Source organism: Motacilla alba, chromosome 6 (genome assembly GCF_015832195.1).
Source record: "Motacilla alba alba isolate MOTALB_02 chromosome 6, Motacilla_alba_V1.0_pri, whole genome shotgun sequence".
NCBI classification, from domain to species: domain Eukaryota; kingdom Metazoa; phylum Chordata; class Aves; order Passeriformes; family Motacillidae; genus Motacilla; species Motacilla alba.
In genome coordinates, this window is record NC_052021.1 from 11,113,144 (window position 1) to 11,131,003 (window position 17,860).

The 17,860-nt window shown below is 38.9% G+C and overlaps 1 protein-coding gene across 7 annotated transcripts in view; it reads right to left on the minus strand.

Annotated features, from left to right (window-relative positions):
* The window catches only part of TSPAN14 (tetraspanin 14), a 35,013-nt gene that overhangs the window by 4,255 nt on the left and 12,898 nt on the right, over nt 1-17,860 (minus strand). For all 7 annotated transcript variants that reach the window (XM_038140531.1, XM_038140527.1, XM_038140525.1 and 4 more), the window contains 7 exons: nt 16,368-16,465; nt 9,350-9,400; nt 4,641-4,787; nt 3,677-3,847; nt 3,012-3,137; nt 1,742-1,786; nt 1,075-1,194 (listed from right to left, as the gene is read on the minus strand). In XM_038140531.1, coding sequence (XP_037996459.1) covers nt 1,075-1,194; nt 1,742-1,786; nt 3,012-3,137; nt 3,677-3,847; nt 4,641-4,787; nt 9,350-9,400; nt 16,368-16,448 — 741 coding nt within the window. In that variant the 5' untranslated portion in view covers nt 16,449-16,465. The remainder of the gene's footprint in view (nt 1-1,074; nt 1,195-1,741; nt 1,787-3,011; nt 3,138-3,676; nt 3,848-4,640; nt 4,788-9,349; nt 9,401-16,367; nt 16,466-17,860) is intronic.

The following is a 17,860-nucleotide window of genomic DNA, read 5'->3' on the forward strand; positions in this document are numbered from 1 at the left end:
GCTTAATGCACAAGAAAGACCCAATTGGAAAATACAAATAACTGAAAGTGATTTCACAGAGCCTCGGGACATGAATAGAGAACAACATTGTCAAGTTACTGTCAATCAACACATTGCCAAAAGATTAAACTTTGTGTCTTTACCATCCTCCTAGCAAGAAGTGCTGTTCTTAGCACAGCATTTCTCAAACCCATGGAAGCATTATCACCAGATGGTGATAAAAATATATCAAACCCTAAGCTACAGAGGGCAGGATTACCAGGGTTGGAGAAAGGATTTTCCATGTAATTGACAATAGTGTTGAGTATAGAGTGCTAGCAAAAGACCTTTCTGTAGCAGAATTTAAAGTTTATTGTTTCCCATAAGAGTGAAGGAACTTCACAGCATAGCAATTAACGCAGTGCAAACAACTGCCACAATGAAAGCAGCATCCGCCTTGAAAGCAGCAATGGAACATGCTTTACTGAGAATTTCAGCTCCCTCTCTGATGAGGTAACAGAAGTCACCATCTTCCATCTGGTTCGGCTAACATCACATTTGCTACCTGTTCACCTATTTCCCTGCTCTTACATTCCCAACCTTTTTGAGCAGCCTGCTACCATCACTTTAGGTTAGCCACTGCAGGTCACCTACAGCTGGCTGAGGTAACCTTAGCATGAAGGACAAGGCTGTATCTTTATCAGTTCAGGCTTGTGGTAGAAGGCTGGAGCTCAGATCTACTGGAGCAGACAGAAGATACCCCCTCCTAAATGACATTGAAACACAGGGAATATTTGCTATAATAATCATATATTACATATGACCATATTAATATTACTATATATATCCCAATTATTAAACACTGTTATTACTGCACTGAATTTTTATAATAACCTTCAGTGCTTTGTGCAACAGGTGTTTTTACACTAACTCCCCTTTACTATAATTAGTGTTTCTGCCATCCTCTTAGCAAACCTAAAAAATCCACATTCAAAATATTTATTTTACCTCTGTCGATAATTACTTTTACCTTCAGCAGGTCTTTATCTGCAAACATGACTTTTTTTTCAAAGAATCATAAAAATAACAACTAACCTGGAGCAGTGAGATAGCTATGAAGACACCTGCAACAATGTAGATATTTCGGGGTAACCAAGCTTCAAGCGCATGGATACATCCTTTGACAAAAATTTGATCATCCCATTGACTTTTGCTCTGAAGGTAGAAAGGAAGAATAAGAATATTACTTTTCTGCTCAAGTTTACTATAAGATCAATCACATGATCTAGCTAAACTAATGCTTTGTCATTTCTGCAATAAAGTTTTTAACCACACTTCAAAAATACACATCTGAATTGGGCAATGCCAGACATTGATATTTGCATCTTCCTGGAAATCCTGTTTATCAGAAACATGGTAGAATTAGCAGATAATAGACTAGCAGATAGTAGGTCAAATTAGCAAACAACAGATCAGCAGATTTAGACTATTACAACTGGTAATTGAAATGCACACTTGAAATCCAAGTCCTATCCCTTTTTGAAACTCACCTTTCCCCCCCATCTGTTCCCACTTGTTTTCTCTCCGCTCCCACAGTAGAAAGTTACTTTAAACAAAGGACAATGTCTACTTTGCTCTACACCTGTAGTATGATGTAGCACAGTCCTTAGTTCCTAGAATCTTGAGCTGACACCTCTATCAGCAATCCCACCAGTTACAGTTTTGTCTATGCAGGCACAGAACATGACAGACAGCACCTTACCTTCTTCCTGATATCATAGCCACACTGCGTATTCACAACTTTTTGCTGCAAAGCAAAAGAGATTGATTTGTTTATTTGCAATCTACCTGGACTCTCTTCTGCTCACAGGAAGTTTTTCTATTTTTTATATCCATAAACAGATCAAATGTCAGAGCAAACCATTTTTAAAAGCATTTTTAGTAAAAACAAGCAAAGAAACACAAGAAAATTAAGGACAAAGCAAAGGTGTGTACTATAGATGATGGTATCAGATTATATCCTTCACCAGTAATCTCAGCTGCTTGTATCACTTGGCATTCAACGAGCAACTTTTTAACATGAAAACTGCACTGCCAGCACAGAGGTGAGACACCTGCATTTACAAAATTTATATTAAGTTTTACTGAAATATTCATAATAGAATCTCCCAATTAACAGACTTAAGCATCCTTTTTCCTGCTTAAATACAGCACCAGCAACAGAAAAATGTTCAGTTGAACAGTACTGCTCCAAACTAGGCTAGAAAATGATTACTGGGGAATCTGAACGTGGAATATGGCCTTGAAAAAGGCTTTCCTTGGCTGAATTCCAATACAATCAGAAGCCTACCAGGTATTAAATATAACTTACCAATGGCTCTCTCAGCACAAGCACTGCTGGATGGATTTTAAGCTGTAAGTATTCCCAATAACACCATAAAGCACTATAAGTTAGCCTCTACCTCCACATTTTGGCATCTGCTGCAAGGCTCAAAAATTTCACAAAGTTTCACAAAGTTTCATAAAACAAGTTAACCAATAAGCACCTAAACCTTGCCAAAACCAAGGACTGACTCAGAAGCTCTAAACTTCATACATGAGTACTTCACTAATTACTGACAAACAAGCAGCAAATGGAGTTACTCTGCCTGTCTGGCAGAGGGGTGGTGAAACATTAATTCCAACGGGGGCAAACACACTCTTGGAGCTCTCAGCTCCTTACAAGCCAGAAAAAGGCCAGGGATCCAATGAAATTACAAACTGGGAATAAAAAAAAGCTAGCCACAGTGCTTCAGATCCAAACCATACTAAAATGGCTTGAATTCCTGGTGACAGCACATTTTCAGTTAACAGGTTGCCACATTTAGACTCTAAAAGGAGTGCAACAGAAACACAAAAAAAAAGTTTGTCTGCACAAGAGTGATTTTTGGTGGTTTAGGACATCTCAAAGCCCTTCAACACCTTATTCAGGAAGTACTTCCTGTCATAACTTGACAATGTCAGGGCAAAAACAAAGCCAGGAAACAACTTACAGCAGGATCAGGTATACAACAGGAAAAAGGAACTCCGCACTTCTCACGACTTTTGCTTTCACTCTTGCAGTCAAAGTATATGTTAAAGTCCCAGTCTTCTGGACCTTGTGCACCACAGCAATGGTTCTGCAGCAGATAAAAACATTTCAAAAGTCTGTTCAGTGGACAAGTTCTCTCTAAAATATCTCCAAACAGTAAGTGTTTGCTTACAAATCTTCACCATCCCTAAGCCTGTGCAGAGTCAATGACAACAGCAGAGTAAAAAAAAATGAACAGACATGAAATCAAGGCAATACATCTGGAATACTGCTCCTGGATACAGGTGTCAGCATGTCGAGCAAAATCATAAAAATTATCATTTTGGATGTAATTGTCTTACAATCAGTTCCATTGCAAAGTTTTTTTAACAGAAAGCTTTTTCTTAGGGAGCAGGAGAAAGGGGAGCAAATGGGAAAGGTCAAAGACAGATGCATGCCTGAGCTTCCACAACAGACATGGATGTCATGGTATCTTCCCTCCCTGCTGCTTTCAATACAGAAGGAAGGAAACCAGCACATCTGTAACACAGTACTATTAGCTACAAATTATTATAATTCTATAAAAAATACGTAAACTTTAAAATCTATATTCTCCTACATCAAAGAAGTGACAGGATATGAACTTACAATTCTCTGTAGTGAATCAATGATGTTCTGGAGGTCAATGTCGTCTCGGTAGGATTTAATGTTATTCTCAAAGAATTCTTTTACCCTGTCCCTCACCCAGTCCTGGAACAGGAAAGCCATAACTGCTACTGCCAGCTCCAACAGGAATATAAACACAATTGTTCCACAGAACTGTAAAAAAGAAAGTTCTAAATTAGAAAATATGAATTCACTTTGAATGCATTCCTATACCACGAGAAACAGACACAGAATGGGGTTCAAATTTTGATTCAGTACAGACACTGAGCACAGTACGAATACAAGGTAAAGAAACCCCAAGAGGCAGAGTTGTCCTTTTGTTTTCGTCACCTGAACTTGACCATAAAAAGACCATCAGACAAAGTCATTCACAGCAGTGAAAACACTAATAATTGAGAATCTGTAAAACAATGGGCTAAAGAAGCCTTTATTAGCTCTTGGATTGTTTCTAGTTCTGTTTTTTTTTAAATTTTTGTCCAGCTTAGCTGTTTTCAGATCTAAAGCAAAAAAGCTACAGTATAAAAACAACCATTTAAGAAATTTTACATCAGTCACAGAAGTCCCAAAGTTTTGCCAACATGTACAAGAAACTTAAAATTTTTAAGGGATTTTGTTCCACTATATTATATTCTCTCAGTGATTCCTAACTGACTAAGCACATCCCATAACAACACAATGTTAGATTCTGATATACCTACTATAACATCACTGCAGAGCAGAACAAATTAAAAAGGCAGGGAAGAACACGTTCCACAGAGGAGAACAGATAAGCTGGAACCACCCTGCTTTCAATACCATTACTCAGAGATCTGTCAAGACAGCAAGTTTACCGTATACTTTGCCACAAACCAAATTCTATCGTGAATTATCTGAGTTTGCTCCCAGTTCTTCATCATTTGCAGCTTTCACACATATAATAATTCCTTCATGTAATGATGTTACTTACGAACTTCAGCAGGCAGATGTTTTCTCTCAGTGCTCCCACACAACCAGCAAATCCCAAAGTAAACATCACTATTCCCACCACTAAGACAAGCACCACTGGGTCCAGACCGTGAAGACCAGTCACCTTTGTCAGATCAGACAACACACCCTGAAAGAAAAAACCAGAACAGAATGTGACCACTGTAAGCATGTTATTCACTCAGCATTCCTTCTGGATGATTTCCACATGATTCCGAATGAACTGGTTGCAAACCCTTCAACTTGCAAACAGTGACACCAACAAAAAAAAGTCTTGTTGGAAAATGGTCATTGACAATACCAGTTCTCTTCACCCCAGAAGAAGTATTATAGTTATAGCTAGTAATTCTCTTAGTAAGTCAGTTTCTCAGGCTACATCCCCCTACATCTATTTGGCAAACAGAATTCCACAAGATGGTGCCAAAAGCTCAATTCTATCACTGAATGTTCTTTAAGTTTCAAGGTAAAAGGATTAATGTTTTATATCAACTTGAAATGCATATTTCAGAAGGGCACTCCAATATCGTGGTCTAAAAAATATATTAAGAAAACACTTCCAATCCTAATGTTTAAGTGGGAGAAAGGGAAAGACATTCTAAGGACAAAGCACCTTATGGATGACATTTGAAAGAGGGAAATAATCTCTTTTTTTATTTTCAAGGGAAGCATATTTTTCCTCTCTTTTTAGTTACAACCCTTCTAGTGCCAAAGAGTCTTAGTAGTGCTCCTCCGAACGCTTTCAGAAATATAAAAGTATAGTCTAAACACTCCCCTTTCACCCCTGATAAATATTCTTACACTACAAGCAGTTAACGATTCTCTATATTTGCAATTTGCCTAACATAGAAGCAATATTTTCTTTTTTTTAACTATCCAGAAACCACTTATCTTGACAATAATCTTTGTTATGAAGCCTGTGTGTGTAGGTTGCTCAATGTACGTGAATGCAACGCTAACACAGTAAAAACCTTCCTTTTACTTTGTAGATTAGGTTTTAAAAAATTATTACACCAGCTACCATTAAAATTCCATCAAACAGACATAGCAGGATTCTCATGGGGTGTGCAAGAACAAGATGGAACATGCAGAAGAAGACAGAAGGGACACACAACAAACTCTTCATGAGAATGATTTGCAGGGACACCCAGACAGCCTTGCAGTAGTCTGCGTGTTCATCACACAACCATCAACAATACACAGAACATTTTGATAAGGAAATATTTTCACTTTTGAAACTAAGAAATAACAAAATTCAACACAACACCCCATCATCATATGCCCACTATTTTTTTCTTTATAAAGTATATGCTCAAGGTAACCATGTTTGGTGTAAGAGAAAAACATCATAGAGACTTGCAATAAGCTGCCCAATTCTTTCAGTAAAATGCAAATTACTGTCTTTCTACCAGGTACGTGTTCTAGAACAAAGTGTCAAAGATATACATCCCAAGAAAACACCTTGGAAAAAGCCCCATCACTTCTTATTTAACTGCTTACTTAATAAAAATAAAATCTACAGCATTAGAAGAAAGTGTGCCCTGATGGACAAACTCCATCAGTTAAAGACACTGATTAACAGAACTGCAGTGTTCCACAAGACTCCATCTTCTTTCATAGCATGTTCCATAACAGAGTCTGTCAGAGCTGTTAATTTGGCAACAGCAAGACAGAGTTGTTTATATCAAAACTGGCTGATGGGATGAAAAGGGAAAAAAAAATGAAACCGCAGCACTCTGAATTGCCTCGCTGGTGACTAACAGCTGAAAGAGGCTATTACAAAATGGTCCTAGTTTGTTGATAATGTTTTACCAGTCACACACTTTCATTTTTAAAAACTGTTACACCTCACAGCTAACCAACTTGGTCTACCTGGTTAATTATGGGAGTTTCACCTAATCAAACCTTGGTTCTGACCCCACAATCCAGAAACACCTGTCAGGATCAGATGGGCTAATGCAGCATCCTTGTAGAATCAACACGCTGTGAAACCAAACGCTGTGTGACCAGGGTGCTGACACATTCATAACCATTGCCAGCCATCTCCTTCCCACACCCAAACTGAAACTTCTTCTTTTCAGACAATCTCACTTGCTCAAGCAACAGTTTTTGGAATACAATTTCCTCTGATCAAAGCATGTTACAAATAAAAGTTGGCAGGAACTGGGCTTTATTATTCAACCTCAAATGTCACTGGTCCACAAGACTTTCTTCACGTTCACACCTAAAGTTAACAACATGCCCTTTTAAAAACAGGGTAATGGAGATTTTGCCTAAGAAATGATGTTAAGTCAAATATCCTGAAGGAAGAAAACAAGGGAATTATTTCAGAAAACTCTCATCCCACTACACCCACTTGGCTAAAGACACTCCTGCCTGTGCCATCTGCATCTGGTACAAACAGGCTGCCCTTTACAACACAGAGTTCCTCAGGTGCACAGGAGTGCAGCCTGACACCTGCACTCAGCATCAGACATTCTGTAACAAAACTCACACTTTAAGCCTTTCTTTCAGTCACACAGAACAGTGTGTGACTTGTCCATGCCCTTGAAGTCCCTCTGATCAACAGTCTTGATTTGAAAACTGCCTGTACCCTCTCCATTTGTCATCAGCCACAAACTTGCTGGAATGAAGTTAGGCTGACCAGCCTCTAGTTTCCCAGATCTTCCTTTGTGTCCTCCTTGAAGCCATTCTAACAAAAACTGTTTTCCTGGTAAGAGGGCTCAGTGTTATTCGCCTTGCCTCTACCAAAACTTTATAATAATTCACTTTGTGACTTTTCCAGTATCTGTTGATATTGACTCTAAAAATTTTATGCAAGTTAACTTTTATGTGACTGGTCAGAATAACCAAAGCCATTTACAAAATCATAAGGATAGGCCAATTAGATACCCCAGTTAGACAGACTGGATCTTAATCAAATAATAGGAGTCACAATGGTAACATTTTTCCATGTAGTATTTTCAACATTTCTCACAAACCAGCAATCTCATTTCAATATATTATCTGCCAAAAGAGAAGCATATGATTTTTAGCCAGAGAAAAACACTGCTGAGGAATTAATCTGTACTCCTAACGCACAAAGAAGAGAGACAAAATCAGAGAAAGTAAATAGACCTAATGTACTTTGTGTTGTGGTAAGAGACAGGATGTTCAGAACTCTTCCACCACCTGTAGTTTATCTTTGGTTTACCACTGCAGCTCAGTTTCTGCATAGTTTTTCTCTTACTTCCCATCTATTGTTCACCGAGATGTTTATCTGTAAAACACAGGCACTATTGGCTGAAGAATGGCACTGCTGAAAATATGGCACAGAACAACTGACATAAAAATAACGAACAGATTCATGAACCATTCACAAGTTCAAAAGCACAGGAAGGGCTTTGAAGCATTTATTTGCAAGATAGCACAGAGAACAGAAAGAGCTCAGGCAAAGTTCAAAAATAAAGACAGAAAGAGTCTGCCTTTGCCTTTTAGTAACTTCAGTGTACCATAAAGCAAATTTGGCAAATGGAGGTATTAGTCTCCAGCCACACACATCTCTAGATCCTCTGTGCTTGTATACAAGAAAGAAGAATGAACATTAGAGAACACAAATTCAAGACAAGTTTAACATCCTCCTTAAAGAATTGGAAAGAAAGTTCTTCTGTAGCAACAAAATAGGAGGCAAATGCATTTGTGTGTCAAGATAGGTTGCTTACTATACAGCAATGACAGCACTCATATGGTTATGAGAATGTGTGCAAGCACATGGGGAGCAGCAGGAGGAGAATAAATACCTCAGAATTAAAAGCACCATAAAACTCACTTCCAAAAAGCAGAGGACTCTCAGAACCTCTCTGCATGTGGACAGCTGCTGTATGGAACCACTTCAATTAAGGAAAAGCAAACATATGATGGTAATTGAAGTCTTACTAGTTTGTGGCACAACAGCATGGGCACTTGCCCTCCACTCCTGACTGAGATGCAGATCAGTGAATCTAGTAATGGTCACTTTCTCCTAGTGCTTGAATTCATTACACCCATACTTTTACAGCCATTCAGTGCTGAAACCATTCATTTCCATACCTGTATCATTCTGTTCTCTTGTAACAGGAGAACTCTGACTACATGTGCATGTAACTTCCTTCAGCCGAGGAAGTTTCTTAGCTACAAGAAACCTTTGCTAAAAATAAGAGTTATTCAGCTACATCATGTTCCCCAGTTTTGTTCCTCTACATGGAAACACAATCACTCAAGCACTCCTTGGGGAATAGAATGGACAACAGATGGCCAACAGACTGAGAGCATCCTTCTGAAGTATTTCAAAGATGCACATTCAGATTTAGTGGTGCTTTTTAACATATAAAGACAGTTCATACCCCTCACAAATATTTGTTTGTAATAAAAGGAGGTGAGTAGAGAAATACAGATTTTAGAAAACATGCTTTTGAAAGAGAACCTGTTCATAAAGGCTAAATTCTCCCCAGTGTCCTGCTCTGACACTTTCATAAAAAAGCTCTGAACATCAAGGGTCACAGCTTAAATTCTGATCAGGGACAAGAAACAAATTCCAACTAAACTCAGTTTAGATTATTTGAACATGCTCCTGAGTTCAGATGCTACATTTAACTACTGCTGCTTCCTGAGGAAGTAGATTTACTGGAGCAGGAGGAGGCAGCCACTGAAATAAGACCAGTCATCTCTTACCCTTACCTTTTCACTCCATGCCCACAGACCAGCTGCAAGGAAGGCCACTCCAGCTAGCTAAAATTAAAAAAAAAAAAATTCATTAGATGCAATAATCAACTACATTCTCAAAAAACTTAGCTAGTAGCACTGTTGCTCAAATAAAACAGATATTGCCAGTAATTTGAGACAATAGTAATGGGACCTTACTCCCCATGAGTCCATCTTTTACAAGAATTATTTGAAGGGCATTTATTCCACAACATTTATGTATTTTATAAATTACTTTTTAAAGTATTTTAATTTGATTCTTCATGATTACTCAAGAAGAGATACTTAACAGACAGCCCCAAAGAGCAGCATGCAAGTGGGAGTTATCCTTGTCCCAATGACTTGCTATAAAGTGTCTGCCTGCCCACTAATGAAGATGTCAGAATATTTAATGCATTTTGAGGTTATTCCCTATTTAGTCACTTAACAGTACCCATACTATGGCTATGACAGTAGCCATGCTTGCTCTCTGTAACTTCTCAGTGCCAAGGATCTCTCTATGAGCCTCTTCTCGATTAGATACATTCTGCCTTCTGAATCCTTACTTTGTTTAAGCCCATCTGAATCAAGCCAGACAGATTAATGGTCCATTTGCTTACTTTCCATAAGCACCAAATCTAACTTACAACAAACCATCCACTAATTCATATGTCTGCATAATAAATACTGCTGAATTACAGTCACTCAAATGAAGCAAGAGTTCCTTGTTCTAATATTTTATTCCCTTTCTTTAATGCTCAGGCAACTCATTTTTAACATCCAATTTCAAGAATCAAACTAAAATGACCTCTCCATAACCCAAAGGCAGCTCTTCCTCACTACATATAAAGCATTTAACCCTGAAAGGGGCCTTATGGCTCTCTACAGCTACCCAAGCAGAGGCTGTAGTGCGGTGCATATCACTCTTTTCTCCCATGTAACAAGTAACAGCACAAGAGGAAATGGCCTCAACTTGCACCAGGAGAAGTTTAAATCGGATATTAGGAAATACTTACTCCCTGAAAGGGTTATAAAGCATTGGAGCAAGTGGCTTAGTCACCACTCCTAGACATATTTAAAGTCTGCAATAGACATGGCACTTAGGAACATGGACTACCTGGCAGTTTGGTCAACGGCTGAATTCCACCTTAAGAAATCTTTTCCAGACTAAACTATTTGATTATCCTGTGGAAAGGACTGAAGTTGCCTCCCCAGTGCCAAGCCTTATAAGCACTGAAGAGTAAATCCCAACAACTGAAAAAAAACACTTTAGAAAAGGAATCCTTTTCTCTAGGAAATGCAACACCTCCCACGAACTAAATGGGCATCACAGGCCATTTTCCTCAGCACAGGTAAGAAGCAAGAATGGAACCCTCCTGCAGCCACACAAGAAAACAGATGTATGAGTGTAAAATACTGCTGGGCCCATGGGCTGCTTGCCCTAAGAACACGCAGGGCAAGTGAAATTGCTCTGGGTTTACTTTGCTGGGGAGAGTGGGGGAGAGCAAAGCCAAAAAGGGCTTTGCTTTTTGAATAACATGATCCATGTTATTCTGTAAAAATTAGTCAAATTATGTTACACACTCCTATCTAGGTAGGAATTATTATATGCCATATTCTGGGTCTTAAAGATTAAGCAACCAAAACCACCACTGACACATGGAGCTAGAACTGCACAAAGCAGTACTGAATAAATTGCCAGAAGCAATAGCACAATGAGAACTCAACCTTGGACTCTGAATCAGCTAAGACCATCTAAAGCAATCATTTGGATCAAAACATAACTTGAAAAATACAATAAAAACCACATCAATATAAACAGAATATTGACCCAGATTAACCCTAGATCTTAACCCAGTGATCTTCAGATCAAAAAAAGCAGGGAAAATTGTCAGTATTCAAACTTGTATGTCATTAAGTTGCACAGTGCATATAATTGATTCATCCTTCATCCTTTTCACTCCAAATGCTCCAGGAATGCTGGGAGACAGATGAAGACAGCTGGTATAATTTGCAGTAATCAAGGTAAATTACATAAACAGCTGGATCTTTGGAAATTTTTTCTACAGAAAACAAGGTGGAAAAAATAATTGGGAAGACATATTCCACTCTCTGTATACAAATTAAGGGTACTAGAGCACTAATATTGTGCTATTGAATTTGTAAATAGGGTGACCTCTTCAGACTGTCTGCCTTCCATTATAATTACCTTCCTAATTAAATTTTAACGGATTTTTGATTAAGTAGATTTTTCACTAGCATGCATTATTCTCACCTTTGAACATGAACTTTGGTCTCATGTTTTTATAAAACATTCAATTTCAAGAAAATATACTACTTTTGCAAGTTTATTTCCATAAGCATCTGTGCAAACTAGCTACAAGTAAAATAGAGTTCATCAGAAGAAAAATAAACTTAGTCTCATTAAAACAATGTGGATAAATCCAAAACTTAATTCCGCTAAGACAAGCAATTCAAAATTTTCACTAGAAGCAACCAAACCAGATACATTAAAAAAATTCTTTAGCAAAAATCCAGTAAAGTATGAGGTACTTGCAGAAGAAACAAAGCCGTCAGCCACTACATTGACAGGTGCAATTACCAAAACAACCAATCTGCAACAACGTAAAATAGTAGTGAAATGAAAAATGAAATTAAATCCTTTCCCTTCAAAGACTATGTGCAAGATACTTTAAAGTATTTCACTGAAAACCTTTGCAAAAACACACCATGGCGATCAAACTAGCTCAGCAGACTGTGTGATTGAGCATGCCCAGAGTTCTACAGAGAGTCATTCCCAGGAAAACACCCTCTCAAACACACCTGCACTCAGGCATCCAAGTGATGGCTGCAAGGCAAACCAGGGAACTGATCCTGCCTAAACTAAAGGCCAAGTTTTAACCTCCTTCAGCTCACTGAGCTAAATGGCTGAGTGAATGGGACAACAGGCAGCTGAGAAGCAAGGACAACCAAAAGTGCTCCCAGGGTGAGAGTAGGCTAGTCAGCTATTTCAAAAAGCACAGGATTTTGAAATTTGCCTTTCATCAGAATCTGAACAACACGTAAACAAGAACAAACTGGATTTCCCAATTCACTACTGTGTTGCAGAGTCCTTCAAGACACATACTGCATGAAAGGTTAGATGGAAACATACACAAAGCAGCTCAATTGCGCCCCTTTGAACAGGAAACTGAAACACTCTTTACCAGCATTTGCTTATTTCCTGCTTTAGAACTGATAAATCCACTTTGTTAACATTTTGCATCAAACTGTAGGCTCTGCTCAGATGTACAATACTGATGTTAACTCAGTGACACTGCGCCCAAATTACCACTTAAGCATCACCCATTCATCCATTCCCAATCACACTCTGAATTCCTATGATTCCTATGACTGTGCTGCCAGAATCACACTACCTACTGAGAAAACAGGGCTGATTTATTTCTCAGATGTAGGCAGCCCCTGCAAGACAACTCTTGCAACACAAACTGATTGTGGGTCAGTGTGTCCCTAGGTCTGATCAGCAGCAATAGGAATTGCATGCAGTTTTTGTATATTCTCACAGAGAACACATTTCCCACTCCCTGGATAATCCTATTTTACACTGCAGCTCCACCCATGCTAGAGCAATCAGCAGCCTGCAGCCCTTCCTTCCTATCCCTGTCTCTTCAGAGACTCTTCCTCTCAGGGTCAGGAAACCACCTGGTGGTGGTATATTCTCCCCTCTTCCTGGCACAGCATTGCTGTTTCAGAATCTCCTGGAAAACAACATACATACAAAAAGCCAAGAAAATCTTATGCTAACCTGGGTCTTCTCTTATTTTTCAAAGAGTCGAACTCAGAATTCTTTTCCAGAACTGAAGAGAATTTTTGACCTTCATCACCGTGTGCAGAGCAAAATGCCAAATCTCCTACAGGAGATTTTGGTTTTGCCTCTAATAACACTTAAGAGTCACACACAACTACAGACCTTTAGAAGATAAACCCAGATTACTGTAGTTAAAAGCTATTTTACACTCTACTCTCAATTCCTGTCATGACAGTGAGCTCATATGCAACATAAAAGGCTTCGGTAGAGCACACAGGCAATCCTTCACTCCACTAAACAGCCAGGGCCCAGCTGAATTGCAAACCTACCCCAAAAAACACCCTTTTAACTGGAGGCAAACAGCAAGCACCAGAGCTCTCACAGAACACTTCACTCAATTGCAGAATGACTCAGAACAGAAAAGTGCTAAAACCAAGCTCTTCACTTGGCATTGTTGCAGTCTTTAAATTGCACCATGACAAATGAAATGATTTGACCAAAAAAAAGCTTTCCAACACAAAAAGGTCCAGCCTTCTTATCTTGCTCTCTGCAGGGCTATCTTAATGGCTGCAGTACTGCCTTATCACCACTCATTAACAAGAGTGTACTTGGACAAGCTAAGTCTTGTGAGCATGCTTAAAAAGCAAGACGGAAACAAAGTAATCGCACATGAAAATCATGCCTAGGGCAGAGCCTTCCTCTGGCCTCCGTTCTCTTTCTTAAAAGAATGGAGAAGTGGTATTACAAGCCAGAAGTGCACAACTAAAAAGCCAGAACTTTCTATTCCCAAGTTACTCACCTGAAAAAAAAAACTTCGAAAGAATGCAGATTTACAGATTTCTAAAGGGTGAGCTTGCCATTATTAGTCATATTTGCCCTCTTTGAGTTCAGTATTTTGTTTAATCCCAATCTATATGAACTGTATTTGAAGCATGACATGAATGGCAGTAACCACACAAATTGCAGTAACCACTGCAAAAAGTCTAAAAATTCTGGGAATTATTGCATCACCACGTGCTTTAAACTTTATACAGTCAATGATATCTTCAGAGCTACAATGGGAAAGTCAACATTTAACTTTAATAAGTATGACAGAAGAACAAACTATTTACTATTACCTGGTTTGTGCATAAACACAGGAGAGCTCTAACAGCTTAAATGGGCAAAAGGCTCTCTGACATGCAGCTAAATCCACCCCTCACCTGCCTCTAGAGCAGCCAGGCTCACTAACAAATGCTCACGAACAAGTTCCCAGAAGCACCTGTCCTGCAACCCAAGGAAAGTGAACCAAAACTAACATTCCCTCCTTAAATGCTACTTCTGAGTTATGGTTACATTTTCCCTTCTGGCTTTGTAGCCCTTCATATTTTTTAAGCTCACAGAAAATTCACTCTGTTTCACAAATGGTTAATTTGCAGTCATTCCAGCCAGCAGGATTTCAGAGGCTCCGGAATCTTTGTGTCAGCTAAATGATTCATGGATTGCCTATAGGGGTGTCTACCTTCAACATTTACATAGCTTGTTCTGCAACTAAAGGTGCCAAAAATCTTATCCAAAAAAGCTGTAGCTGCACATCATTTACTAGGTCAGCCTGATAACGTCAACAGAAGCATCAGATCCTTTTGTTAAGGAAGGTACCAGGACTACAAGTACCTGTTCAGAAAGCTAAATCCTCCAGCCAGCAGATCAGCTGAAACATACAGGTTGTATTACCAATTCTCCTCAACGTTTTGGCATCTCTTTAAAAGTTTTTCTTTAAAGAACAGAAAAATCTTTAGATCCTCATCATTCATCTCAAGAGAATACAGTTTTTTAAAAGTGACAAAAATGTAGTGACTGCAGAGAAGAAAAAAGAAATAAGATTTATTCCTGTGAAAAAACAGAGGCAAATTCTTGACAGTCTTCTTCCTCTTACAGCAAAGACAAAAAATTTCAGTTTAGAAGATTGTCAGAAACAGTCACTCAAAGGCCCCACTCCATGAGACACTCACTAGAAAAAAAGTAGAGGTCTAGAAGAATCCTAATATGTTCATGAACAAGAGTGTTGATTTCTCACATACCCCACCACGAACTTCTGAAGAGCATCCACACAGTTATGAAGTGACTTCTCTGAAAACCAGAAGAGTTTGACAAGCATCACTTCTCACTGTGCCACTCTCCCCCACGGGTACATGGGAATTGTACAACACAGAATAAAGAACTGCAGAGCCGGTGGCTTGCAAGCACAATTTTTGACCTGTCAAAAGCCTCCTCAATTGTGACACAGAAAATGTCGTGCCTAATGAACACCTGCACTATGCAATATTGTAGCCAACTGACCCTTAATGGAACAAAAGCTCCTGCAAATCTTTTCTGCTCAGGTATCCACGGGAGGATAACTCCCCTGTGGTTTAAAGCTACAGTATCATGCTAGAGCACTGCGCTAGTAAACAGAAGGTGGTGACAGTAGCAACAAGTTCCTTGGTTTTCAGCAGCTTCACTGCTAGCACTGGAAAAGTCACTGTATCTGCACTTGTACAGGACTACTCATGCCTTTCCAAGACTGCAGTTCTAGAACTTCAGGTGCAAACTTGTTAACATTTGACCTGAAAGTTCCAAAAGGAATCATTGAGTTTGTCTGAATTGCTTCCTCACCTTCCCCTCACAGACATCTTAACTCTTTCTGGTGCAACATTATGCTCTAACCTTTAAAGGGCTTTATTTTCCAAGGCAGGTGCTTCATTAACATCTAAATCCACTCATGTCTTGTTGTACCTTTTCACAATCACAATTCTAAACATTATAGGCAGGTTATTCCATAGCTAAGTATTTCAAGACTGTATCAGACAATTCAGCTGCCCACAGAGCATGACATGTACTGCCAGCTGTTGACACATCCCTGAGGAAGCTCCTTTCTTCTTCTCTGCACAGTGTATTTACAGATACACCACCCAACAAAGATCAAAGATGGTCTGAAAGGAAACATTATAAGAGGATTTTTTTAAACAGGGGAGCGACTTAACATGGATAACATGGATACTGAGTCCTCACACTTTCAATAATAATTTCTTATAAGGGATAAGCTTCTTCATTTACAAAACACCTGGGGCACACTATACATCAGTTTCCTGCTTTCACACAACTCTTTCAGCTTGTTCTCTTGAAACAGAGTAAAAGTTAAATCTTAGCTGCACCTAAACTATTTCAGCCTCTACATTTTGTACTTACCCAAAAGACAATGTTGTAGCTGAAGAGCAGGTATTTGTACCAACAGCTGACTTCTGCATTAGAATATCGGTAATAGTGCATCTTCTATGGCACAGCCTCTGCACAAAAGAGAGAGAATGATGGGATTAGGTAAGGATTTCATAAATAAAGGTTTCTTCCCAGGTCTCTCTCACTCTCTTAAGAAAGAGATACAGTAATCTGTACCATATGCCATCAAAAGGTATTTTCAAAGTCAGCTCAAACTTCCACTGACCCTACACTTCCTTTCAGTATCTGTTGCTTAATAATCTTCTCTTTAAGCACCCTAATGTTATAACAGGGCAGGCACACCCACAAAGCAAGCTCACTATACAGTTAGCCTGGGAAGATCTACATCAGCAAGTTGACACTCATCTGCCTTCTCACTCTTCCAAAACTGTTTTACTTCTGCAAATGGCTGCTTTGACTTATCCACAAACCCTGTGGATTGTCCATCCAGCAATGCAGCTAGCAGGATATCCAAAGTGGTAACCTGAAATCCCTCAGTATCTCTAGATTGCTAAATACAAAAGGTAGTGGTACCCAGCTCTTCCATCTTTGCGTGTTCCTTTACCAGATCATCTCTCCTGTAAGAGGTTTTATTCTCAAGAACCGAAGTCCGACCATTTAAAACTCTGTGGAGTTTGGTTTGCTTCCTCACACACACCAGAGATAAGGTTCAACCACAACTCTTGCTAAAGTATTTAAGACGACTACAGCTGTTCAGAGAATCATAACTAAATCACCTCTGCAGAAATGCCATGCATAAGAAAAACAGAACAAGCTGTGAATTCAGAGCAGGAGTAAGCACTTGCACAGCCCTCACATTGTGGACAGCTGAGTGCTGCCTAAGACAGACACGCAGCATTTCAATCCTCCACTTCCTTGAGGTAAATGTCAGTGGAAGGTTTGCAAAGGCAAGGAAACAAGAATGCAGAATTTTAAAATACCTCCTAACAAAAAAAAAAAAAAAAAAAAAAAAAAAAAAAAAAAAAAAAAAAAAAAAAAAAAAAAAACCAAAACAAACCAGTGCCGCACTGGTCATTCACAGACAAGTGTGCAAAAACCAAGCCTACCCAGTAAAGTCTGAAATCCAGACCATAGAATGGACAAGTGAACTGCACCACATCCACAGCTATGAGAAGGTAAACTAGGTTTTTTGGAGTTATTTCGTTTTGGAGTTTCTTTTCCTAGAAAGGAATCTGCACCTCAGTATAAAAAACATTCCCACGCACAGAAGAGTCAGAAGTTGGCTTTGAGAATCCTACCCAGTATAGACTGGAGTGTGAATTCATACTTGAGCTTGCTATTTCTAGAGTTCAGATGTTGATTTCCATGTAATTTTAACAAAACACTGAAAACAGGTTTTCTTCCTTCACCTTATACCTTCTAATGTGCATGGTCCATTTACAGCAAAAAACATTTAACTTTCATTAAAGCAAAGGCAATTGTCCTTTATGGCAGTATAGGCAGTG